The sequence below is a fragment of the Protomyctophum parallelum genome, assembly GCF_964188405.1.
Source record: "Protomyctophum parallelum genome assembly, chromosome: 10".
Taxonomy (NCBI): Eukaryota; Metazoa; Chordata; class Actinopteri; order Myctophiformes; family Myctophidae; genus Protomyctophum; species Protomyctophum parallelum.
The window spans coordinates 10,604,361-10,632,187 of record NC_139704.1 but is presented as its reverse complement, the minus strand read 5'-3'; the positions used below and the strand labels follow the sequence as shown (position 1 = coordinate 10,632,187).

Below are 27,827 nucleotides of genomic sequence, written 5' to 3'. Positions count from 1 at the left end.
TAGTCTGGGGAGGCTCAGCTTGGATTTCATTTCCAGGGGTGGCGGGTTGAAACATTTTCTCTTTGACGCAATTGGTCAGAGCTACTGTCAGTCAAAGGTCTCAAGCATTGAAAGTCACTGTACCAAAGCCCGCCCATATTGCATACCGTGTCCCGATTGGCCGCCCCATTTCTCTGGTGTAGGAAATGGGCGTACAATTGAGCCTCTCCAGACCGTAATCCGCCGGCAGGCAATTTATTTTTGCCAACGGCTGATTCGGTCTGGTTTATTAACCAGGCTAAACTCACCTAGCCTATGATACTGGACGGTGACACTGTTATGTCTTATTATTTCTGTAAGCTATTATACAATTAACAGTTATAATTTTTCTACTTTCAACAGTAGTAATGGTGTAGCCCCGATACCCAGGCTTTCATTTCGTCTGTAATGGTGGTTTCACAGCCAGGTGTGACCAATCATACTGTGATGACTGACTGGCATCCTCATAGAATTGGGTTGTTGACAAGGCCACGAGCTTAGGCCAGTCAGACGGCAGGCCAATTTAGCTACCGACATCATAGTATCAATCTTTTTTTAATACTCAAGTAAAGTACAGATACTCAAATGTATTTGTTTAATGAACTTTTATATCACTTGTTAATTATTACATTGGCAACCTGATATTGACATCCAGTGTTGACAGCTCAAACCACCTATGGCCGTCACAAAATGAGCATACCCATGAATAGACCAATAGCGATGCTCGTGAGGGGCGGGCTCAACGTGTAATTTAAAGTTTTTTAACTTGGCTTGTTGTTTTGGTACTAGTCCAGAGGAGGAAGCTTTGAGGAAAGAATGGTTCTGTCAATAAACGCTTCGTGTTCTGAAGATGATTTGCTAGTTTTTCATGCATAGCCATGGGTTTGATCAAGTATAACGCTGGACGCGAGAATCCAACGGTTGCGGCGACAGACGCAGAGGTACGTTAACATGGTTTTGCTCGCTAACTGTGTTAGCCTGTAAGCTAACTTCATGAATAGACAGAGTACACAACACACAATCCTATTGCCAATAAGGATGGTGGCATTGAATTGAAGACGAGTGAAATTCTTGTTCAAGTATCAAAAGTCACAGAAAACTAAGTTAACTCAAATGGTCTTGATGTGTTTTTTATCGTTTAACGATTAATCTTATTCTTGTAGTTATATGTACCTCTTTTATTGTTATATCATATATAATATAAAATATATCACAAACGCATAGTCGACTGTCAGCCAATTACCCATCACAGAGCTACCGTCCCGTTGGGCTATGGGTTGTGTAGAGTAGACCCATCCTCTTGAGATCTATTTAGTTTACATTAACGTTTGGCTAAAGTACAGTAGCAGGAGTTGTCTATCGGCATTCTGGTGTCAAATTAACGTTTTCCAAATCAACCTATACCATACACCTTTGTCATTTTAACGGCTGGAGATTAAAGTAAAAAAAATACATTCTAAAATAACGCCTTAATATCGACGAAATGGCCAAGTTAGAAAGCATTAACGGCCAGGCCTTGGTTTATCTCTTAACAACGCTACTAAAACTTGTTTAAGCTGCAGTGCCATTTCCCTTTGACAAAACCAAGGAAGACGACAGCTGTCAAAGCGCACATTGGAATGTTGTCCTACTTGCCCTAGATAGTCTTGTCCTGACTCCTGCAAGCTTCGATGTTATGAATTACGACCTGCAACGTAATCATGTTAGTGCAACATGTTTACGAATATCAGTCAAAGTTCCTATGAGTGCATGGCTGACTCTGCTATTTGTTAATTTAACTAATGTCTATGTCAGTAAATGACTGTCACTGAATACTTGGCATTTGGAGTGTTGGAGGTTTGTGTGTATCTGACTGCCTGTATACATACAGTATTATTACACTACTCCCTGCCTGCATCCAAGCACTGGTGATGACCTACAACAAGGCAATGAAGGGCATGGCAACCCTTATCTTCAGTACATGATCCATCCCTTCCTATACACTTTGCAAACACGGGACAATAATTGTCCTATTTCGTGTGGGTGACACAGGGGAAAAAAGTTATTCTCTTTCCTCTCGCTGACACAGTGATCACTCCTTGACATAGGGAAGAGAAGTTCTTCTCTTTCCTATGTCACCTACGCAAATACCAAGTGTTCAAAACTCTTCTCCCTCCTTGCTGTGTAATGACCTCAGAACTGTAGATAAGAATCACTCCACATTTTCCACCACAGTCTGAAACCTTTTTTTTTTACACATCTCTGTAGTCTACAGAGATGGTCTCTATAGTGTACCATTGCCTATGTATTTTTTTTTGCACCAATGAACTCTCAAAAGTGCAATAGTCTTTGTAATGAGGGGTTTGTATACACTGCAACCCTACTATAATAACACTCCATGTAGGTCTAGTTGTCAACGGACTGTTCTCGCTGACACAGTGATTGCACCTTGTGTTAACATTCTCAGTCACCTGAGAAAGAGTTGCTCCTGTTTTCCTTACATATCACACTAATGCATGAGCTTCAATGTCATTGTGCACATTCTGCGCAGGCCACCACTATGCACAGCACTGCAGTCATATTGGAAATAAATTGGACTTTACTTCCTTCACAGGTCTTACCAATACTTATTATTTCTGCTCCATTTAGTCTATCAATCTGATACACTACAGTGGTTGTCAAAGTTTTTAATTTCAAGAACCCCCATAACTCTGAGACAGTATAAAATAAATAGACCTGTAAGGGTCCATTGTACACTCTACATTCCATTTGTAGACTGTCAGTGTACACGCCAGTAAGGAGCCATTTGGAACCCCCCCCCCCCCCCCCCAAAGAACCATGGGGGTTGGTAGGTTTTTTTTTTGATTGATTGAAATATTTATTAACAGTTTGTAGAATTTACAGTACATTTTAAGCACAAACTCAATACAAAGACTGTCAACTGTGAGTGGACGACCCAATTAAGCATTACACTTGTTTACAATAGGGTCCACATTGTTCAATTCATCAAAACATTTAAAGACATACAACCATTTAGAGACATACAAATAGACATTTCTATGTAGCTAAATAACAGAACAGGAATTCATCATATGGGAAGCAAAAAAGGGAAAATATACAAGCACTGGGAAAATATACAATATACAATATACAGTGAGGGAAATGGGGTGGGGGGGTGGGGGGGATTCAGATTTTACAGAGGCCAGTTTCGAATTGCAGCCATCCGTAGGTGCCCTTTGAGTCAAGGGATTCACATGTCTTAATGACTGTTGGTAGGGCGTTCCACATTTTGGTGGCATAGGAGCGAAAATAATTTAGTCCCTTGTTTGTGCCGAATCTGGGTTGTACATGGTTTGTTGCACTCCCTCTGGTGTTGTGGGTGTGGACTTCGTTTACATTAAGGAAGTATTTAGACAGGTACATGGGTATCTTGGTGGTGTATCGAATCTTGTGGACCAGACCCATTGCAAGATGCTGTACTCTGTCGACGACCCTAAGCCATCCCAGCCTGTCAAAGTGGGCAGGGGTGAGGTGGGTTCGGGGGGTGAGGCCAAGTAGGAGCCTGACCAGTTTGTTTTGGGAGGTCTGGAGCCTTGTTTTAAGGGCCTTTGAGGTGCTGTGGTACCAAGAGGTGGATGCATAGTCAAAGAAACCTTGTACGAGGGCTCCTGTTAAGGTCTTCAAGGTGTTTTTGCTGACCAGTGAGGAGATCCTGTAAAGGAATCTTGTTCTTTGGACCTGCCCGGACTACACCTTGAGACCGCTGGTGTAGCGGAGTGTTTCCAGTGAGCCAAAATTCACAATATCAGCACCCTTACTGTGTTTGACTTGACCAGAATGGAACAGAGCCTTCATTTAGTATCATTTCAGTCAGACAACTCTTAGAATGAATTAAGAATGTATATTTATTGAGCCTAATTGAGCATAGATGTATGAAGCATAGATTGGCATCAGGGCCCTGTCCCTATTCATTAAGTTTAAAGCCAAATTGAATTACAGGGAATTAATAAGATTCAGGGGGATCTAGAAACGGAGCCTACATGTCACTGGATGATGGGGAGGCGGTGGGATTTCCAAAAACCTCATGAGCAGCAAGTTAGCAGCAAGTGAGGCAGGGAGACAGCAGCAGCGACGCACGTCCGCACAGCAGGAGAGAAGCCAGGAATGAGTAGGTAGGCAGAGAAGTTTAAAATGGCCGCTCTTTTCAGGTAAAAAGACTAGACATGAGACTATAGTCACCTGATCATTGGTAACACATGAAGGCAGTAAGGAAGATGCCCAATTTCTTTCCAATATGGCTGCTGTGCATAGGAAGGTCCATTTCTAATTCTGTTTACACTTGCCAATTGAGCAGCCTTGTGACTGAAGCGCCTTCCATCTGATCAGTGCTCTAATAATGAACCCATTTACAGTATACTGTATGTTCCTCTTGCCATCTTGATGCAAAATTGAGGTCAACATGACCTATTCAACATTCTATACATGCCGCCGCACAGGATGTAAATGGCTTCATTGTGTTATACAGTTTATATACCTGTACAGATCAGAATGCATTTGTTTCTCCACTTGGTTTTTCAGGTTTTTACTTTTTTCCTAATTTGAGTCCTGTATGTGTGTGCATTTGTATATGTCTGCACATGTGTGTGGGGAGGAGAGGGTGTTTGAAGCCTGTAATGGTGTCAATGGGCAATTCATCGGTCATCATATTGTCTTATATATGAATATTCTATAATATTTCATTTTCTTCCCTAATTCAAAAAGTGAAACTAATTAATTGCGCATAAAATATTTAAAACATTTTTGTTTTAATTTTGATAATTATGGCATACAGCTGAGCTCATGAAAATAACAATCTATCTCAAAATATTAAAATATTTTTACGAGACCACACAAATGTTTTTTTTTTTAATCCAGAAATGTCGACCATCTGAAAAGTATATTGACACAATCGGCGCCGGGATTTCTTTCTAAATAACAGCTCGGGGTGCCGCACAGATATGGCCACTTTTACTCTGTAAAGTTTTAAATATTTGACTTTATGCGCAATGAATTGAGACTATAAAAGTTTCACTTTTTGAATTATATTATGGAAGAAAATGAACTTTAGCAGAATATTTTATAGAAGGAGCTGTATGTTCACCTTAAAATGCAATATCGGTATCGAACCAACATCGGTTTTAACCGATATTTTATTTTATAATTTATGTTAATTTTTAAAGCCTGTAAAAGCCTTTTGTGATGAAGGCTGTGGAAGCAGCGTTTTCTGGGGAAGTTTTCAAAAGAGTCAACAAGTTGGAACATTTTAACCCAATTTGTGCCCAAGACTTCTCCAGGCGTCCTAGGAATTATCCCAAGGTGTGCCCAAGACGTCTGTACACGTCTTAGGAAAATAATTATAAAAAATATATATACAGTATGTATTTATTTATTTAATTTCAAAACCTTTTTTCGCAAAATCGGATGGGCACCCCACATCGCTATTTTGAAAGAATGAAAGGGCACACAATGTGTTTTTAAAATAAAAAATAAAAAATTCAAGGTTTTTATGTTGGGGAATCTTGGGATATGGGCAACATTTCAATAATGGTGCATCCCTTGTTTAATTTAAAGAGTCATAGCTTTATCAAATTCAGTGTATGCTTTTTTTTTCAGAATAGGGGGAAAAAATAGTTTAATACAGAATGAGATCATATCGACATATCGGTTATTAGTGCTGCCGGAATTGTCAAAAAATTACATTCGGATATTCGTTTTAAAAACCCACGTGGATTCGAGCAATTCGACCCATTCGGATTTCGGATTCGGAGCCATTCGGATTCATTAATAATTATATTTACACCAATACAACCTGAGACATAACATTTAAGATTGCATTGCTGGCGCAACTCTCTCTCCGCGCATTAGTGCTGCTGAAAACCGAGTTGGAACACAACGCATGCATTCTCCCTTCTCCAGTAATTTCTTTCTTTTCTTAAATGAGCAATCCTACCACACAGCCTTATCAAAACGAGGCAAGGAGGCAGTATTAATTCACAGAACAGAACACTGCATTGCTGCTGCTGCCGGACCCGGCACCACATTTCATCCTTACGCATTTTATTTATCTTCTTATTATTTCCTGAAGGATAAAGTCGCTTCATGATTCTCCTGATTCTCCCGTCTGTCCGAAACAACACCGACCCAGATTCTGATCACTAGATACGCTGTTGACGGAAGATTTCACCCTTCTGAGCAGCGTACACTCACTGCGCAAAGAACGTAAAAGGCTCCCGCGGCCCCGCCCGCCCTGTGCTCACTACGCAGGCTGCGCTGCTAGGAAGAGTACGAGGCAGAGCTGATTTATTCTTTAATGTATGCCGGTGTCTGCGTGTCGCGTGGCAAATATAACTAATCTACAAGCTCACAAGTCACAACGCGTCGCTTACCCATGGCACCGTCTCGCGAAAACGAATAATAATAAATATTTTTTATTATTATCTTTAATTCGAACCTTAATTTTATATATTCGAAAATATATTCGGATATAGAATATTCGTTGGCAGCACTATCGGTTATCGGCCACATAACGGCAATTAATTATATCAGCCAGAAATGTCATATCGCCCATCCCTAGTCAAACAAAGTGTGTGTCTGTGTGTGTGCAAAAGAACATCGAAGGAAAGGCGTGGGGGGGTTTGGGTGTATGTGTGCATGTATGCTGGGGGTTGTTTACTTGCATTCCTTGGCAACTTGTTGGAGGTCCAATTCCAGCAAGAGGTCTGCTGAGTTGAACCCAGGCAGTGCATGGGTCTGCTGAGCTCACTCTGTTGCTGGAATATTTCTCAGCAAGCCGTTCAACAGCACCTAAACCTTTTTCACCCTCCTCTTCTTCTTTGGTTTATTATTTGGGGTTGTATTGTCTTACCGATGATGAGGTCATGTCTTTCTTAATGGGCGTCAGACAGGTAACCTGAAACAACTTGTGGCATCTGGTCTCACCAGAACTCATTGATAGGTGTTCGTTAATGCATGGGTGATTAGGGGTGCATATAGTACAGTATGTGCAACATTGTAAGAATTATTCTTACCACGTCCCAAAAATGCCCATGCTGCAGCCTTTACTGTGTAATTATATTTGCAACTAGCTAACTGCTTAATAAAATATGAAAGAAAATACGGTGTATACGTCTGTAGTATAATAAGGTGAAAAGGATATTGTGCAACATGACTTTTGTTACATGATGTTTCTGACCTGTAAATGCTATACTCTTGCGAGCACTTTTTCCTATGCAATACTGTTGGATTTCACGTGACAGTGTAATGTGGAATCAAAGTCTGATTTATTGTCCAAGTAAGTTTGTACATGCATGATGTGATTTGACTTGGTGTTTTGCATACAAATGTAAAAGGTCAGTGAGTACACTATGACAGATGATTAAAAAATAAATTGAGATGATATAGAATATCAAAGTCTCATGTCAACACCCTCTGGGTCATGAATAAATTCTCCCAAATAAATTAATACTAACCCCTATTTAAAATGTTATTGTATTTAAGTTAACGGTATTTGAATTGGAAAATCTCTTTATGACAAAAGGGGGTGTGGATTTTTGTCAGGATTTCCCTCTATAGGGTCTACTTTATTTCATTCAACCTAATATGCAACTTATTTGACTATTTTGACTATGCTATGATTTTCCAGAGTAAGCTGTTGTGCCAGGGAGCTAATAACCAGAGCTATGTGTGTGAGTCGGGCCACTGCTGCGGAGAGACGCAGTGCTGCAGCTACTACTACGAACTATGGTGTAAGTTGCCTGCACTTTCCTTACCTCCCACCATTACGACAGCTGTTAAACTCATACATTATTAGCCCCATTGTTTTGCTTGGTGCTGTCATGGATAGGGGTGCACAATTATGACCGATATCCAATCTTTTTTCCCATGGGCATATCTGCCGATACCGCTTCTGAACGATTTGGATGTTATACGGATTATGCTGCCTTCAAACATTAGAAATACACAAAACAAAAGCAACAGAGCCATTGGTGGTCACATTATTATTGCGTCATCATAATCTGTGAAAATAATCAGGATTATTTCTAGATTGACTACAGATATGGCATTTTGATATGCTACAGATTAGTCATGGTTATTTATCACAATGGTTAGTCTCTTGATGATCTTTTTTATTTTATCCACTTTCACCTTCACTTATATCAGGAATGCATTTTTACAATTTTTGTAAATAAAATGTAATGTTTCAGCATTGCATATAGTCTATGATTAGGCTTTGCATATCTAAAGTCTCATTCCTTCCTACACCTCCACTTCTGATCTGTCTTTTTTTCATTGGCCACTTTGACAGGTAAGCAGCCATCATTCAAAGGCCCTATTTGGCTTGTAAAGTAGTGGAAGTGGAATCCATAAGCCACTGTTGCCGGTGGACAAAACTATGTTTTCTGCATTGATATTAGAGTAGATCTAGGCTACTACTTGAGCTTTATTTTACTGTGCACTATTTTGATAGCCAGTGACCTTTAAATGTACTTGTACTACTAACCCTACTACTACTACTACTACTAACCAACCCTATATATTACACCATGACCATGTCCATAATATTCAAACCTGGTCTAAAAATAACTTGTTGACTAAAAGTTTAGTAAAGCTGCAGAAAGGCCATCCATGTGTGTTGAATGTCACAGGCTGACTGGACTTGTTTACCGGTTACACTGCTGGTAGTTGGCAGCACGGTCGTCTCTCATGTTACGGCTTGGGCGTCCCCGTTCCATTTTAATAAGCACTTCACAGACCCCTCAAGCGGCTCCCTGGTCTTTTTAAGGTCGAGGAAGCATTTCATGACTCACTGTCTAGCTTTTTGAATGCTGAATGGAGCATCCATGCTGACCAGTAGAAGGTGGCAGAAGTCCAATAATTGTGCGTGTGTGTGTGTGTGTGTGTGTGTATTTGTAATTGGAACGTGTTAATTAGTTGGCATTAGGTGTACGTGTCAACTCATATCATGGCAATAATCATGTCTGTGAGGATGTCACTTACTATTATTATGGGGTGACAGTGATTCAGTGGGTACAGGGTACAGCTGAATTCTGTCAGCGTTGCTAAACACTGTAAACAACATCTTGCAGTGTATTATGGCTTTTATATGATGATTGCATGTTTAGTGGCAAAAGTTTTCTACAAAGTAGAATTCATACACAAGTACAGAAGAAGACAGGTGACTCTTAACAGAAGCACTACTACCAGTAAATTCATCAGTGTAAATCTATCCATTTGTAAATTTTGATGGTGTACTACAAATGTACTGTACAATATATTTGTATACTGGCTCTGAACACTGAGGATTTTACTTTGAGTATAAGGAATAATGCTTTATTGGCCACACTCTACTAACTTAGACTTATGAATTCAGAATGGTGCCGTTGCGCCCATCACTAGCCCAGCGGCAGCCATGCTGGGTCTTGCTGCTTGCCACGCGAGAGCAATTTGTTATTTCGTAACCATCAGGCAGGTTCAGCATGCTACTTACACTGTCAAATCCTCTGTGTTGATGTAACTGAGAGTGTACAAATGGCAAGTGTTAAATTCACACGCAGGATTTTAACGTGTAAAACAGAAGCGCGCGGTAACACCACTCCCATCTATCCACCCTGCAGCGGAGTCCAAACCACACACCCCTGCCACAGTGACATGCTGTGGTTCATGTTAGTTATGTGGCCACAAGTGAGCACTAAATGTTACATTATAGCAGTATAGCAGTGGGCGTGGTTAGAATCAAGCCATCCAAGGATCCTGGTGAGTCATGACCTTAAAACCTTTGATTCTTTGGGAAAAAATAAATAAAACGATAAACAAATGGAATTTATTAAATGTAGTATATCATATAATTAAATATTCAATTATTATATATTTCTTTCAAAGGTTTTATGGTCATGAATCACCAGGATCCTGGATGGCTTGATTCTAGACTTAGAATAATTGATTAATATTTTTATAAATCTCTATGGGGAGTTTTCAGTGGGTTCAGAAAACCACGCCCACTGCTATGCTCTATACTGGCCACAAAATAGGTTCTTGAATCCACAAATATAACACGTGTCTATGAGATCCTCATTGGAGACTGACACGGGAGTGGATTTTCACTCCTGTACTCTCCCACACCCACAGAAATAATCCTGTCCTGTCCCAATCCTGGGCCAGAGTTTAAAAGAAAATCCCATCCTGTCCCATCAAGACAGATGTCCTACCAATAAAATAAAAATAAATACAGTGGGCAGTGGTGGATTTAACTTTGACTACCAAATCCTGTTGACTTTCATTCCCGTCCCGTCCCGATCACGGGATTAATACAAATATTAATCCCATCCCGCGGGAATCCCGTGTCTCTAATCCTCATTTTATGGGGACAACATAAAGTTGTAGTAGCTTGGGATCCATCTTATATCTATAGCTTTTCCATGCGGTTAAGTTAGTTACTATATGTCATGGCCACAAGATACTGTATATGTTGTCCTCACAAGATCCTCAATTAGTGGCCACTGTATATTACTAGAGGCCATGAGATTGGGATTTTGTGGGTTTTATAGCTTGTGGCTGTGACATATTGTATATCTCTTATATGTAGTGTAGTACAGTACAGTAGAACTACACATAGCCTACTGCATATCACTGCAAGAAAAGGCTACAAACAGAAATACTGCAGTGTACGATATTTAACAGTATTTGTATTTTCCATACTATGCCCTATCAAAAACAAGAAGAAAGATTTTGCTTTATTGAACTGAAATAAAAACAAAGCATTGTATAAGGTCAAGTGGTAGCAGAGATCATGGTGTATTACATTTCTCATTGCATTATAATTTAGTAATGCATTATAAAAGTCATAATGTATTAAATCTATGAGAATTATAATGCACTATTATCTTGGCTAAAATAAAAAGTCTGAGTGTCCAGCAATTACGTTTTATGATACTAGACCTTATACAGTAACTTAAGTCTTTATAACATGCTTAATGTGATGATGATTATTATAAATCATTGAGTATTTCCGACTTGTGAGTACATAAAACTAATGTTAGAAGTAGACATTTTTTTTCTAATAAAGTTTTTATTCCATTTGCTCTGTAAAGCGACTGAGAATCTTGAAAAGCGCTATATAAATTGTATGTACTGTATTATTATAGTCTTACCAAATGCTTTACACAAAAGGGTGCTCCTTATGACCTAATGTTGTTCCAATCAGATTATTATGCCAGAAGGATTTAAGCATAATGGCAAAACATGAATTAATACAGTGGGCACAGTATTATAGCGAAAGGCCTTATGGGTTAGAACCATGGCTGCTTGAGACCATGGATTAAAATAATTTTGTTGCATCCATAACCCATATTCTGGTTTAACAAAAACAAAGTAATATCTTAAAAACAAATAATAATAATAATTAATGATCGATAAATCTTAGATCATGGGCCTGACTGACGTTACATGTTTCTCCAGGAGCCTACTGTACCTCAGGGAGTAATACACACACACAAGCTCCTGTCATTGGCAAGTAGAAGTGTCAGCTAAATACTAACTAAGCTGTGCGCACAATGAAGTGCATAAACTAATACCCAAATATAATGATGATAATAAAAAGAAACGGTTATCACAGTGAGTCTTCTTTTTTAAGAGACTAGTAACTGTCGTCTTGTCTTGATCCCCATAGGGTTCTGGTTGGTTTGGACTCTGATCATCATTCTGACCTGTTGCTGTGTATGTCAGCACCGACGTTCCAAGCAGCGCTTCCAGCAGCAGCGACGACAGAACGAGATCAACCTCATAGCCTACAGAGAAGCCCACAACAACAACCAGCTGCCCCTCTATCTCCGTGAGTGAGCCTTCCAACACTTTTAAAATGATGATTTCATCAGGCATTTCTCCCGCGTTAAAGGCAATTTCTGGTTGGACCATACAACATATCGCACAACAATGTGCCATCAAAAGTATCAAATGTGTTGCAGAGGATCTCTGCCGACAGTTTGCGTACGCCTTCGTTAAATGGTGCACACTCTGATTGGTTGGGAAGATGCACAAGACTACCGTAATTTCCGGAATATAAAGCGCACCTGAATATAAGCCACACCAGCTAAATTTAGGGGAAAAAAACAAATGTGTACAGTACATATACATGCCACGCTGGACTATAAGCTGCAGGTGGCCATAGATATAGATTTAGATCCACTACCTTGTATAAGTTTTGTGTCGTGTTGGAGAGTCACAGAAAATATGAATGCTCAAAAAAGAGAATGTTGTCAGACACGTAGTGTAACGTGTCAGTTGACACTTGTTGCTCAAAGCATTAATTGGGCTTTACAGTATGGTGAGAGAGAGAGACTGAAGATTACTTTCTATAGGGGCGATGAGAACGTAATCATGATGTGTTCACCTCATGTCTTATAACTGGTTGAACCACCATGAACATCTTTTACAGTAAATATCAGACACACATAGCATATGATGGAGTAACATTAAGTGCTTAAGGCATACTGGCATTTAGTCAAAGACCTGACAGCATCTCATCTCGCATAATATTTAAGCATAATTAGCCCCATGTGTCGTGCCTGCAGGTATCAAAAAACATTTTTTTTAATGTTTGTTTGTGGCTTTTGCCTTTATTTTATATTTTATTTTTATAGAGGCATATACAGTAGGCTGACAGGAAATGGGGTGTGGGGGGGGGTGACATTAGGCCATAACCTGAAATCCACCAGGTCACACGATTGAATATTGTAAATTTTCATTCATGCTTGTTTTACTGGCGAATTTAGTCTCACGTTACCTTCTGGTATTCCCAATACAAGATGGCCTAAAAATGTCTTAAGAAAACATACAGTCACCCTAGTGGAGCATACATACTTGCACAAATACATAAAAAAACAACCATGCTATATTTGAAACGGTTTGCGTCTCTGTATTCAGGTCAACCACTCCATTCAAATGATAGATCAGGTTTTGTTTGGCTTTGATATCCCACATTCCAAGGTTCTTGTCAAATGTGAGCCACTTGTCAACTATATTTCACTGCAGTTGTCATTTTGTTGCAATGGTGTTAGAAACAAACAGTCAGCTAGCCAGTATCCACTGGTATCTTCCAGTTGATATTCCACTATAACTATAGATATAGACTGCCGATATAAAATCTGTTTTCGGTGAACTGAAGATCCTGGGATGTGCTATAACAATAACAATCCATTTCATCCCCTCACTCATTCATCAGGATTCCTTCCCGACTACCTGCTTCCAGCCTATGAGGAGGTAGTTGCCCGCCCAGCCACACCCCCACCTCCCTACAGCCCTCTCCAATCTGTCACTCCACCCACTGACACACCAGAGAACGCTCCTCTAACTCTGCCCCTACAGCCGGACGGCGCTTCGTCCCTTGACACAGCCACTCCACTCGGCACAGCTCCAGAGCCCTCACAGGCCTTGCCTCATGACGGTTGCCTGGATGACAAAGACTCCACGCCGGGCCGGTACCGGCGCTTCACTGGCGACTCCGGAATAGAGGTGTGCGATGGCCAGGAATTGTGGGAACAACAAGGTTTTCTGGGAAGAGAGGAGGAGGAGGAGGAGGAGGAGGAGGAGGAAGAGGAGGTGCAGTGCGAAAGCTGTGGAGCCCAGGCCACAGCTCACACACACATTACACACACAGAAACACACATCCACAATGACACAGACACGGTTGAAGATAGACAGATACAGTCTCAGAGGTAATCCACTATACTCCCTCATTACTGCGTGGACAAATGCATTAATGGAATTTTGTTGCTCAGGGGTTTGGGTTTATCATACATACATGTTTGGTTAACGCACGCCCCTATGTATGTATGTATGGCAGGTGTTCATGGACAGATTTGTTGTACAAATATAGGTACAAGCAGTGATATAACGGGGCCAAGCAATAAGAAAAATCACACCTTTGTGAACTGAGCGGTGCAGGCTGCTCAACACCGCTGGCTGCAGTTATAGTGCTCAGTGTGAATGGCCCTTTTAGGCTGCTCAACAGTGCCACTTTAGGTCACCCAGCGATATTGCAGCTGTTCGTATCCCAAACAGACCCACTTATTGTGCGTATTGCATATGGTCTTTTTCTTATTGCTGCATTCCTTGACCCCTCTTATCGATGCTTGCAGCTATATTTTGTTTTACAAATTTCTTCACATACAAAGTGACATATGTTCCGCATGAGTCATGGCACATGTGTAAACAAGTTCTATGGCTTTTGGCCAAGAGTTATGCCTGTTCAAAGTGCCTGTTATCGCTGCTTGCAGCTATACTGTATGTATTTTACAATTTTTCACGTACAAACTTCTCTTCAACTGGGATTTCAGATAATGGTCCATAGGTGTGTAGAACGTTTCACGCAAATTGCTCAAAAATCCAGGCAGAAAATCAGGTTTAAGCATTTTCAAACTGCTCAGAATGGCGGAAAATCTGAAGGTGGAGATTACTGGTCAAAGTGACAGATGTGTTCCGCATGAGTCAAGGCACATGTGAAAACAAGTGCCATGGCTTTTGGCAGATTGGTTCAAATGTTCAAATTTGCCGGATTGTAGCTTTATTAAAAAGAAAATAGCTCAAATGAATCGCAGGACAGTTTATAAAAACACCAGCAGTGCTCATGTAGTGTACACAATTGTAGTGTACACAAAGACCGTACCTCCTTAACAGGACCAGTTATCAAACAACTGATGCTTTGACTGAGTTCTTCACTCTGGGGACGGAACGGAGCGGAGCGGAACCGTACGTACGCAGAGCAGGTGGCTACTCCGACAACTCGTCCATCCCACGGGGAGTTCTGTATTTACGCAAAGGCACGCGGAATAACGGGGCACAAGGGTAAAAGCAAGATTCACGTGCGTAGCTTACGCACAACCTGCGCACTGCATCCGAGGTCCCATTGATTATTGTGGCAGCAGCCCTTACTCGTCTCTTATGAGCATCATTTACGGTTCATAGTCCAATGTGTAAAAAAAGGGATGGTAAATCATAAACATTTTGATGCACCTGTTGGTGTCTCAGTCAGTTATCGCTGCCTGTACTGTATCTTCCATTTGCCTGGAAAGCCAGTCACAGTTGGCATTCATTTGTGATGTCACGGTGCCATAACTAGTAGCCACTTGTAGCTTATTTTTCTTTTATTATTTGAAAATAATATTGATGAGGTATAATATCCAATAGACTAGCAAAGTAACCGTTTCAGTACACAGGCATTTATCAATCTAACGAACACATGTTAACTATCATATCTTTATGGAGCTATGCAAGATTGGGGCTTCCTTTTTGTTTGCTAAAAAAAAGAAAATAATAGCAGGTGGGTTAAAATCCAAGGGAAAATGATAACATAATATTTATTATATTTTAAGCCCAAACTAAAAGTGAGAACAGTTGACATGTCCTTTCTGTGTTTACCAAGCAGTTTTGACAACACTTTGAGGCATTTCAATTTGTTCCAGGTTAGTTTCAAAGATTGCTTCCTTCACAGGGACCATTTTATTATCAAAGCGTTAACCTACCCAGCAGAACAACCATATGTTTTTCTATCAGAGGCCGTTGAATGTAGGTTCTTGGCAAGCAGCTGTTTTTCTCCTAAACGCCCTAACACAAAAGGGAATGCCTGGTGAGTTCCTGGAAAAACAACCGACTCCATACTCAAGTATACATACACTCCATCTGTATTATGTATACGCCCAAACAAATGCAGTGCACTGAATGAAATATTCTCCAGTAACAGTCGAGCAAAATAACACATGCAGCATTTCTACATGCAGCATTGACCAGCAGTCTTAAGTCCAACTTGCAGGTTGTTAATTTTGTTCATTAATGATGTGGATAGTAATTGGTAAGTGATGGAAAAAGAGGAAAAAATAAAAAAGGTTACAGCAGTATAATCAAGGTTTAGCCAAATAGTTAATTTGGTTACATTTGTACACTTGTGAGTTAAATCCACATTGAGGATTTAATCTATAATCAATCGCAGTATTCAAGTGGTCATAGAGCTTGAGAATTGTTTATAAAGTTCTCTCATTTGTGATAATGTAGGTCAAATACTATATTGAACAGGGCTTATAAATGTCCCTTGGGCCTATTCCTACAAAAAAAAAAAACATGTTGACTAAGTCCTACTTGGAAGAAACCCAACACAGTTGATTGTGTTTCAGTCTATTAAGCAAGGCTTGATACGGTATAACAAATAGCGAACATGTTGATTAACAGTTTATGACTCTCAGATACAGCCCTATCCAACTTGACACATCTGAACAACTTTCCACTGGGACTATAACTCCATCTCCCAATGAGGTTGCTTTCTGCATAAGAAAAGAAGTGCTTACTTTGTTGTCAACCTGGTTCAAAATTATAAGGCTGTTGTGTAGACTGAAACGGGATTGGGTTTACTTTCCACAGAATCCAATTCAACGTTGTGGTATAGAGAAATATATATTTTTTTACTAATTCTAATTCTAGCTAGATACATAATGTTATCTAATTTTATTTAATTTTTTCCTGCCATTATGACCCTGTCTTGTTATTGGACTGTAGAGGCTGAATAGAGATAGTTTCCAGGCGGCGTTGGCAGTAGGTTGAGCGTCGTTTAGCACTTTAATACACAGAGGGTTGGCCATCGCTGACCAGCTGCATTTAGGGGTTCCTATGATCTGCAGTAGAACAGATCATAGTAACCCCCCCCCCCCCCAGAAGCAAAGATTTGAATTAAAAACATTCACTCTGAAAGAATATTTATTCAAAGATTTGGTCAGAAATCGTGTGGGTGAGAATGAATAAAACATCCCCACCCAGTGCTCTCCTGTCTCATGGTTTAAAGTCGTACTCTGTAGGATTTCATGTTCGGTGGTGACATGGTGGTCACATCAAGTGCGTTTTAATAATTCGAATCCATGAGTTCCATTCCATTTAGTGCCTTATAAGCTAGTAGCAGTATAGCACACTTTGAGCTCATATTCTTTCTTGCTGCCACTGTATTATGCTTGGAATAAATCTATCAATGTGGTTTAGATAGATAGATGCCTGGTAGATGCCTATAGCATATTTTTTACATTTACAGTTTAACAGTGCCTATGCTGTTGGCTTTCAACTAGTGTCCCAAAACAAACGTCCTTTACCCTTGTGTAGTCTTGGTGGGTTGTAAGTGTCTAACTGACTGCATGTGAGTTTTAACTGCCGGGTCAAATATGACCCCAAGACAATCCTTGTACCTGGTGGTAAATATGAGTAAAGGCTTTCTTTCACTTTTTTTGAGGGGCACTCTCTCCTCCTCTCCACTCTCTCCTCCTATGTCCAGCTTTGAGTAAACGCAAACATTGAAGACAAAAGTGAGGAGGCAAATTGTGATTGGCCAGAATGAGATTATGTATGATGAACGTGTGATGATAAGAGCGACACTCACTTCACACGGGTGTGATTTTCTAATGTTTTATTTTCTGCTGTTAAACCTAACTGGTAATCTTTACCTGAAGACAACACAAGGGTTAGAAGAAGCAGCAGCAATCACTTTGACTTGTGTGTGCAAGGCTGCATGTTTGGCTTTGATGGCTGCAAGGTTCTCCAGTATTCTTACTGGGGTTTCCGTGACAAACTTGATATATTATAACTCTGTTTCCTGTAGCATCAGTGATGAAGTCCACTTTCAGACATTCCTCAATGCAATCCAGATCAGCTTCAGACTTCGAACACAGCGCCTCAAGCTTGTCTCTGTTAAATACTGCCTAAAGATTCAATTCAACTACTGCCTCTAGCCTAGCCATTACTAGCCACCAGCATTTGACGTGCCTTATTTTCTGTGTAAGCACACTATTTGAATATTTGGTAGGAATGTAGTGGCAGTTGTTGTGCAAAGATATGCCAGTGAATAACATTTAACAGAAGAAATCCCACAGAGTATGACTTTAAACACTTGATCTATCTATAGCATCCATTTTATTTCCATTTTATGTGTGCTTGTACAGCGCTGACAACTCGATCACCTTTGATTACTTATTTTTAGTTTTGGTGCGCATTGGGTGTGTTAACTCTTTTGTTTTTTGTGGTCACATTTTGTATAAAATCTGATGAAAAAAATATGTATTAAATCACGTGGAGGATAACCTGCTCATTTGTTTAAAAAGACTGGCCTCTTATAGTCTTAGCCATTGGGCTCTTGGAGATTATAGATCTTGCATTTTTCTCTCCGTACATTTGAGTGTTAAATTTGTCTCAGGCTGTCCAAAAACCACACTCAAATTGATTTTTAAGGTTGTTTAAATAAATGTTTTATACTATGTTAGGAAATGGGTAAATATTTGCTGTTTAAGTACAAGAACACATCTGTTGGGCCTTTCCAGTGACATCAGATGGTAAGTCAGGTAAGACCTGATAGGGCCCACATTTAGGCTGTCATCGTTCCCCTTGAATCTCTGTATAATATATTGCTATGTAACGTACCTCAAACACTAGTAGGATGTCAAGGTTACATCTTAGACTGTAACAAAAAACACTGACACATGTCAAAAGCTGGTTTTAAACGATAACCTAAATGCCACTTGTGATCATCAGTGGATGCATCTGTAGAATCAGGCATTCTGTCAGGGGGAGATGGATTCTCATCTTTTGACCTGCCACCGTTCCCTTCAACCTTAAATATAACCTCGAAAATCTCACTAGTGTGAAAGGCTGGGTAGACCAGTGTGATTTCAGAAAAAATGCCATCTATAGGGAAGTTAGAAGCATTTTGGGGTAAAAGTGGGGAACCAAGCCATTTTACATAATTCAAAATGGTAAATGATGCATATATAGATTGTGCATTACATTCACCTATTCACACACACATTCATACCGATGGCGGCAGAAACCATTCAAAGCACCAACCAGCACATCAGGAGCAATTAGGGGTTCAGTGTCTTGCTCAAGGACACTTCGACACTAACTCTGGGGGAGCACGGGTTCGAACTGGCAACCTTGCGGTTGCCATCCGGTCACTCTACCACTGAGCCACCGTCAAGAGTGCTGAATCAGAAAAACCTGATATTTTTAGTTTTTGATCTTCTAAGTTGCAACATGGCTCCCAATTTTGAACACTTTCTTCAATAATAAGGCAAGCTAAACTGACAAATAAAGTGTCTATATCTATGTTCTGATGGTTTGATCATTTGATTTGGGATTACAGCATTTTTAATGTACCTTCTAAGCCTACTCCTAAATATGCAAATTAGTGGTAACCATTACAGAAAACAGATTAGTATTCAAAGGGGCCCACACAGCACAAACTCCCCTTATTTTCTTTTCTACGTATCTGTATATTTAGCATCCCTAGCACATCTAAAATACAAATGTATATGATTTGAAGTCTTGGGTAACGTATCCATCTGGTGGGAATTCTGCCTTCTATAAGAAGGTAGAGGCATTTGGGGGTAAACGTGTGATTTTTCTTATTGCTTGGCTCCATCGTATTGCTCCTTGCAGCTATATTTCATATTAATATCAGACGATATATCGTGGGGGGTTCAATATTATCGGACATCTCTAATCTGATATTCTTTTTTTGCAGATATTTAACCTGAATCATATTGTTCTATTTGTGAGGAATCTGACAAAACGAGAGCTTGCTTTCCTGGCGCTGGAAATTTGCAGCCACAGGTTTCCAATGGTGAAGTTTCATTTTTATCTCTATGATAACAAGACACATGAAATGTAGGTTGGTTTGGAAATTCAAAAATGTATATATTCAAAAATATGGGTTTAAGGTAGAATTGCAATATTCAGACAGTCAAATTCACCAAAATGACAAAACACCTATTCTGGTTTGGATTTAAGTGAATATGAATAAACACCACAACAAGACTATAATTATTTAAGACTTCACTCTAAAATGCTACAGTATCTGCCAGTTTCAGCATTCAACACAATAGTTATTTTCCACAACACACAAAATAAAAAAACAAGCTACAAAAACACTATAGTATGATGGAGTAACTCACCTCCACAACGCAATGGATCAAATTGCCCTCCGAACATCTCCTTTTCAGCTTTACTGTTAATTGATTGATTGGTTGAATACTTTAACAGTTTGCAAAAAGGTACAGTTAATGCTAAAAGCATTAAAAAACAATCCTGAGGGCTGTACCATTTGACATAATTTGAAAAAACACTACTTTTGTGAGTCAACATCTTAGTTTCCACATCGTAAAATCCTGAGTTAATTAACACTGTGAACAAATGGACCCTTATGTGTCCATTTTATTGCATTTGTACACCAACAAAACATTCACAAACACATTCTACTACCACACACACACACACACACACACACACAAATACAAATACACTTTCACCTGAGGTTCAATAGAGCACCGAAGTTTGACGTAATGTACACATCCTACCTCTCTCTCTCTCTCTCTGGGTCTTACCTGGGTCATGTTTTTGCCCCATTCTGAATTCCCATAGACTTGTTTAATATCACATAACATAAGAACTGTGTTCCAAAAATAAACAAATGATCCCAGTGGTTTGACTAATATGGGTATGAACTTAAGCATTAACAGTGAAGAGTTGAGATGAAGATAATTATCCATAATGTATAAATTATGGATAAGGGGTCAGGACAGATAGGCCATTTTGGGGAGGCGTCAGAATAAATTATGGACTTAAATGGTCCTTTGTATCAACTCTTCGAGAAATCATTAATGTTACCGCCACCAAATTAATTACATTTGACTGACTATCGTAAATTATACAGAGCCAACATTATTGCTGCGACAGTATATTTTTGGACCACAATTCTTATATGAGACGATTCTAAGATGATGAATGTTATTTTCCATAGAGGAAATACTTGTGTGACCCAGAGGATGAGCGAGTGACGTCAGGACTGTAATGTATTTATAATAAATGCAGTTTGATTTCATAGAGTAGCATATCTCATCCTTGCTCATCAGAAAAACAGCTCCTTGTTGACCCACATGAGGGTACGAGTGTCGTTGGGCTTGCATTCATACTCAATGCTGTTGAACTTGTTCCCCCCTTGACAGTGGTCCCTCTTGTTGTAGTTGTAATATTTCACCTGCCACACTGTCTCAAACAGGCCCACTTCTGTGAACTAAAGAGAGAATATATACACAGTTAATGCATAGAGACATAAACATAGCCATAGGCCTACATTCACAAAATTATTGCAACCTTATGCTCCAGAATGAAGAGGATTAAGATACAGTACATTCATGGACTCAGACTCAGACTCAGACGCATGCATGCGCACACACACGCATACAAGAAGTCATATTAATTGACTAAATTAAAGTGATTACCAAATGCTATTTTCTTGTTGTCTTAAGAGTATGGATTCAAACTAATTATTGCCTGGCATTCAACGTCCACTTGCCTTCAACATTCACCCCCCCCTTCCTCCTCCTCTCTCTCTCTCTCTCTCTCTCTCTCTCTCAAACACAGAGCATGCCAGGCTGAAGGTGATTTAAAAGGGGAATATGCAGAGGACAGATTGGTAAATACACACAAATTCACAAACACACTCATGCAAACAGACAATCCCAGCACAGTAGATCAGTGCATGGTTATTGAATAACTGTCAAATGGGGCCACCCAAGTGTAGTTAGAAATTGCGCACATGCAGTTGTGGCCTAAATTCCTCATTATAGATTGTGTTGTACAGTGCCCCTAGATTCAGGAGCCCCGGCTGACCAGGGGGAGGTATAGGACACGGGGAGAACATGCAAACTCCACACAGAAAGGCCCTTTCGCCAACCCCGCCTCGGGTATGGGCACTGATGACGCGGAGGAGAGAACACTCCCCCAACGCCCACAGTGCCCACAGCGTCCCCATGCGGGAATCGAACCCAGGATCTTCTAGCTGTGAGGCGACTGTGCCAAAGTGCAAATAACTCAAAATTGTAGGACTAAGTACAGTAGGCTACTCAAGAAAATGTATTCAGTTACTTTGCACCACTGCTGGTATGCATTCTTACCAGGTGAGCCAGCCCAGGATCCATGAGGCAATATTTTAAACATGTTGCACAGAATCGTAATTCAGTTTCCTCACCTGACCATTTTCTAAATAAGTCCTTGCTTTCATCTACTGTCTCTGCCTGTGTGTTTTTAATGTGATTCTCAGTCCAACTCGTCATACATCCACTGTGACTTTAAAATAGCGAACTCCCATATGTACAACATCATTGTGAAGTACAATCATAACATTGTTAGATTTAAACACTGCGTACGTGAGCGAGCGAGCGAGCGTATACGTGAGTTGGGGGGTGTCTCAGCTTATTAGTAAGGGCATTTTATCAGGTATTTGACCAATCTGGGAACTAAATCGTTACCAAGAGATTTCTTCACCAATGTGTTTCTAAAGGTGTCTAATAATATGTACTAAAAGTTTGGAATTCAACTCCTGTTGGAAATTGAGTTATTAGCATAATATGTGATCATACCCATAACATCCTATATAAGGCCAAAAAGTCCAAATTTCATCATTCTTTCAGTAGCATGTGACATATGAAACTAGGGGGTTTTCATGATTCTGAATCCATTCCAAGCATTCGTTTTGCACAAAAAACACTCCTTGGGAGGAAAACGGCCATAGCCGTCATCACAAACGTGATGAGGTCAGCACATTTGGTCAAGTGGATATGGCCTAATTTAGCCCAAGGAGTGTTTTTTGTGCAAAACTAATACTTGGAATGGATTCAGAATCATGAAAAACCCCTAGTTTCATATGTCACATGCTACTTAAAGAATGATGAAATTTGGACTTTTTGGCCTTATATAGGATGTTATGGGTATGGTCACATATTATGCTAATAACTCCATTTCCCACAGGAGTTGAATTTCAAACTTTTAGTACATGTTATTAGACACAATTAGAAACACATTGGTGAAGAAATGTCTTGGTAACGATTTAGTTCCCAGATTTTAATAGATTTCTCTTACTATGTCTGATGTAAGGATAACATCACCATGGATAAAACGTTGCAGGGATCCACATCTAAATAAACAAAAACATCTAAACATTCCCAGGACCAGAGTGGGGAACTAAGCACGTAGAATAGAAAACATTAAACAGAGTATATTCTCACGCAGAGCCAAGTTCATGTTCAATCACCTCTATGGCGATTTGGACAGGTTGTCTTTCTCCACTTTTGGTGCGTTCGACTCCTTCGGTCTCATACAGGCCAGTGTACACAACGGCCTGGGGGTCTTTGGACAGTTGCTCCAGGGGGAACGTCACCGCTCCCAGACTCATGGACCTATATGTGGACAGCACAGAGGGAAAACGTGGCACTGTTAGATTGAGGCTAAACTGTTGCGCGCATCAAATAAATTGTGTTTTAGAGAAGAGAAGTGGTGGTTAGCTCTATCTTGCACCTGCTCCTGATAGCAGAACAAGGGATGTCATCCATAAGAAAGCTGACCGGTCTGAGAAACCTGTGGACTGGAGTTGCATTTGATTATGACATTTAACATCCTGACCTAAGTTATGAACAGAACATAGATCTAATCTAGACCTGATACATGTATGATGAAGATCACTTATGTGTGAAGCACACAGATATATATTTGTTATTGACCTGGAAAAATGTCAGATGATTGATAAATAATGTTATTGAATATTGAGGGATAAGGAAGTCACCAGAAGCCATAATAAAACTTGGGGACCTTGAGGTATTGGGGCAGTTGGATATTTAACCCTGATAGATTTGTTGTGTTATATATTTCCATCTATTCTATGTCATTAAGACATGCGAATCCCTTGACTCCTTCAAAAACGCTCTCAAAGGGCACCTATGGATGGCTGCAATTCAAAACTGGCCCCCGTAAAATCGGAATGCTTTATTGGGTTGTCCACTCACAGTTAACAGTCTTTGTATTGGAATAACGTGTTCCTTCCACGCGCTACGTCCAACCAGGGAAACTCCCCCCTGTCAGGTGTAAAGGAGCAACTTGGACACTCAAGCATGAAGGAAGCATGAGTTAAGTCCGTTGCTCTCCCCAGGTTGGCGGAGGGTGTGTAGAGCCCAGGATCACATTAGATGATTGACACAGGGGTGAAAAATGGGTTACAAAATCGTGGGATACAAAATATATTAGAAAAACAACAAACAGTCTTTGTATTGAGTTATGCTTGAAATGTACTGTAATTCTGCAAACCGTTAATAAATATTTCAATCAATCAATCAATCAATCAAAGTCAAGTGTTTACAATACATTATAACCAAGACATGAGGATGAGGGACATCTTAGCCACACCCGTTTATCTCTCTCTCTCTCTCTCTCTCTCTCTCTCTCTCTCTCTCTCTCTCTCTCCCTCCCTCTCTCTCCCCCCCAGCCTCTCTCTCTCCCTCTCTCGCCCCCCCCCCTCTCTCTCCCGCTCTCTAATCACCGTGGATTTGACACACAGCCAGCAGGGGTGTTTATAATCTGGATAGGCCTTCTGTCGCGTTCAGTCATGTCTGACTGATGTCGACCACTGATCATGACAGAGCAGCGAAAATATGTTGGAGGCTATATTAGGGTGCGTTAGCGTTTATGTAAGATAAATAACAGCAGCCTCCGTAAAATCTGAATCCCCACCGCCCACCTCCTTTATGATGAATTCCTGTTCTGTTCTTTGACTATATAGAAGTGTCTATTTGTACTTGTAAACAAGTGTAATGCTTAATTGGGTCGTCCACTCACAGTTAACAGTCTTTGTATTGAGTTGCTTTGTATTGAGTGCTTGAAATGTACTGTAATTCTGCAAACTGTTAATACATTCAATCAATCAATCAAAGCATATGGTCTATTAAAACTTTGTAAAGGACATTTTTCGAGTTCAAATTATCACCCTGATTTAGAAGTGTTTTTTTTTTTTTTTTTTTTTTGTAAAGCGACAATCCACAGACATCTGAGAGGGGAAATCAGTCTACATACGTGGCTTCAGCCGCGCCGGGTTTCACGACCACTTCGACTTTGTACTTGGAGCCCGTCAACAGCTTTATTGTCCGCGTTTGGCCAAATCTCGCTCCATCCGACTTGAAATACACTGCGCTGTTTTGGGGCACCATCTTCATTGAAATCCCAATTTTAACAACCTGAAGACCGTCGGCCATTCTTTTTTATTGGTCTAGAGATGTTTCTGTAATGATTCCACTCAGATCCTCAAAATAGAGCAGGACGCAGGTGTGAATCAATGATGCCTGATGGTCACACAGATCCACCGATATGAAATGTCATGACGAGAGAGCGCAGACAATTTAGGATATAGACACATAGCCGGAGAGGACAGCCTATAACAATGTTCTCACACACACTGTGTGCTCTAATCCCATGTATAGGCGGTCAAGACTAATCCCCCCTCTCTCTCTCTCTCTCTCTCTCTCTCTCTCTCTCTCGCCTCTAGGTGACAGTCAGACTGGCAGTATAAATGTATCTGCTGTCTGCATGCATGGCAGTTGTTTAGTCGCTGTCCAGGGTGCTGAATAGATGCCAAGCATTCTGCTGTTCCTAAATGCTAGTTTGTTTTCTTAATGGGAGATGAGAAGGTAATGCCAGATCCGTGTGTTAGCCCATTCGAAAAACTGGAGTAGCCTATTATAGTCTACCGGTATATAAAAAAATATTTACGTTACAATGTGAAGAGAGAAATAAACGTATGCCTCCAGACATATAGCCTATACATTATACCGATCTTGTATCCTCAATATGGGTTTGCGCTGTGTGGTGTATAGGTTCCGCATGGTGTTATATTTATAGCCGAAGTTATATTTAAACAAAATCAAAGTATCACCATTGTAAATGAAACAAAATGATACCCACAACAAAGTCGGAAATTGATTGCCATATGGATTTAGGAACGAGATTGTAAACCTATTAATGACCTCGCATCAAGATTGGGAATATGTCATATTATTTGGAACTAACAAAACGGTAGGAGCGCACACCAGTAGCCTATAGTGGGGACTGGGAGGTGCTGACCGCAGGAGATAAAACTTTGACTGAGAAAGGAAAGAGGCCGCACAGCTCGTAGTCACGATGCCATCACATTTTTATTTTTCCAACGTTTCGGCAACAAGTTGCCTTCTTCAGGGAATATTATTTGGAACTGACACATAGCAGTTAAGCGGTTACACTACTAATCTTCAATCTCAGCTGTAACTGACAGCTCAGAATTGAACTAACCCTCAGATTTCTGTTAATTCAGTAATCAGCATGCCGAAGAGCTGTGAAGCTAGCCTAAAATGGATGTAGCCAATAATAGCCTTATTTCGCTAATGAGCTAATAAACTATAGCCTATCTAGGCTAATTCATGCACTTGTCAATCCAAAGTCTTCTCAGACTGAGATTGTAGCCTATTACCTATTATACCTATACCTTCATCGTTCTATGATAGACAGCGGTCCAACCATATTCTGCCGATAGATGGCGTACATTATCCACAAGAGAAAAGGAGGCTGTGCATGTGCTCCATCTCCATGCGTCCTCACGTTGCATGGTCAGAAGAAATAACAGTTTTTTGTGCTGATCTCCTAAGCTCTCTTTTCACTTTTGTTTAAGTGGATATTTGCCTGACATAATAACACAATAACATTATAATAATAATAATATTATTATTAATATTATAATTATAATAATTATAATAAATGTAATAATTATAATAATAAATCACCAAACGTAACAGGCGGAATATACATTGCCATACATTGCCAAGTGCATGCCTTTATATTAGTTTAATGTTTAGCCAATAGGTCTAATAAACATCTCATCTGTGTCTTTCCTGCCGTCTGTTTTTCATGGATAGCATCTGGATCACGAAATCAATAATTGTCAACCAATCAATCAATCAATAAATCAATCAATCAATCATAGCACACACACAGTGTCACTTCGGATCACATGGCCATTTAACAGAACCCAGAGCGATTTGTGAAATTGCCAAACACGATTTTGAAACGGAACAATAATGTTACACTATATAGGCTATAATTGTGTGAGATCTGTGACCGTGTGACGTGCCAACTCAAACTGACAGGGGCACGTTAACCACAAAGGATAAAGTTGTGGCTACAATACGCGGAGTTTATTGCGTTTCTTAATTTCTCCCATGTTTTGTAAGGTAAGGTTCAAGGTTCAAGTCATTATGGGGAAAACAATGTTCAAGGTTCAAGACAGTCATAAATGGGGAAATCATTCCAAGTTTTTTTTTCCAAAGCCTGGCTGCCCTGAACACTGAATTACTCAATAAATGCTGTGGAATATACCAATTGAGACAACTGCGTTAGACTTTTGGAAATATGAAATGCTACAAATCACGGTATATTAAGCACTATTTACAAACGCTCCTCTGCCTTTGTTGACATGTATGATAAAGTATAAGCCTAGGCAGCGGCTACTACTGCATACCGGTAGGCTACATCATGATGGAGTTGTTCCACTTCACTTGTCACTTGTTGCGGTCTGCGGAACCTGCACCGCTGCACGTTCACTCCCTAACGCAGGACAATTTGACAGACTGAAGGAAGAGAGGGGGAGAGAGACAGAGACAGAAAAGAATACCAAACGAGACGCCCATTTACCAACTTGATACCGAAAGAGCAGAGCAGACCGGGTAGTATAGTAAAGGGAAGGAAAGTGAGAGTAGGTAGGAGGGAAGGAAGGAAGGAAGGAAGGAGTGGGTGTGTGTGCCCTCCCCTCGCCTCGCCAAACGTCTGCCCGGGTAGACGGTTCACTCCTTCATAACCCAACTCTTCCCGCGCCTGGCGCAGATGGCCAAAGCGGAGCAACAAGATAGTGATATGACATGATGGTC

At 40.2% G+C, this 27,827-nt stretch overlaps 2 protein-coding genes across 3 annotated transcripts; one reads left to right on the top strand and one right to left on the bottom strand.

The window, feature by feature from the left end:
• The first annotated feature begins 800 nt into the window (after window positions 1–800).
• Window positions 801–18,221, top strand: wbp1la (WW domain binding protein 1-like a). Of its 2 annotated transcripts, none has more exons than XM_083775884.1 (4): window positions 801–959; window positions 7,679–7,781; window positions 11,702–11,863; window positions 13,253–18,221. In XM_083775884.1, exons 1-4 carry the CDS (start codon window positions 897–899, stop codon window positions 13,747–13,749), a joined length of 825 nt encoding a protein of 274 aa, XP_083632010.1. In that variant the 5' UTR covers window positions 801–896; the 3' UTR covers window positions 13,750–18,221. The 2 variants fall into 2 exon arrangements, with proteins under 2 accessions (XP_083632010.1, XP_083632011.1); XM_083775885.1 differs by lacking the exon at window positions 801–959 and adding an exon at window positions 6,818–6,941.
• A 2,738-nt stretch (window positions 18,222–20,959) lies between these two features.
• Window positions 20,960–25,130, bottom strand: cnrip1b (cannabinoid receptor interacting protein 1b; the record flags this gene model as incomplete). Its single annotated transcript, XM_083774877.1, has 3 exons — window positions 20,960–21,124; window positions 23,144–23,288; window positions 24,952–25,130. 3 exons carry the CDS (start codon window positions 25,128–25,130, stop codon window positions 20,960–20,962), a joined length of 489 nt encoding a protein of 162 aa, XP_083631003.1.
• Between the last annotated feature and the right edge of the window lie 2,697 nt (window positions 25,131–27,827).

Bases quoted from the DNA above. Each gene is read 5' to 3' on its own strand.
- wbp1la (XM_083775884.1), top strand. From the start codon at position 897: ATGGGTTTGATCAAGTATAACGCTGGACGCGAGAATCCAACGGTTGCG. The intron at 960-7,678 runs GTACGTTAACAT...ATGATTTTCCAG, and splicing joins TTGCGGCGACAGACGCAGAG to AGTAAGCTGTTGTGCCAGGG. The intron at 11,864-13,252 runs GTGAGTGAGCCT...CTCATTCATCAG, and splicing joins CCAGCTGCCCCTCTATCTCC to GATTCCTTCCCGACTACCTG.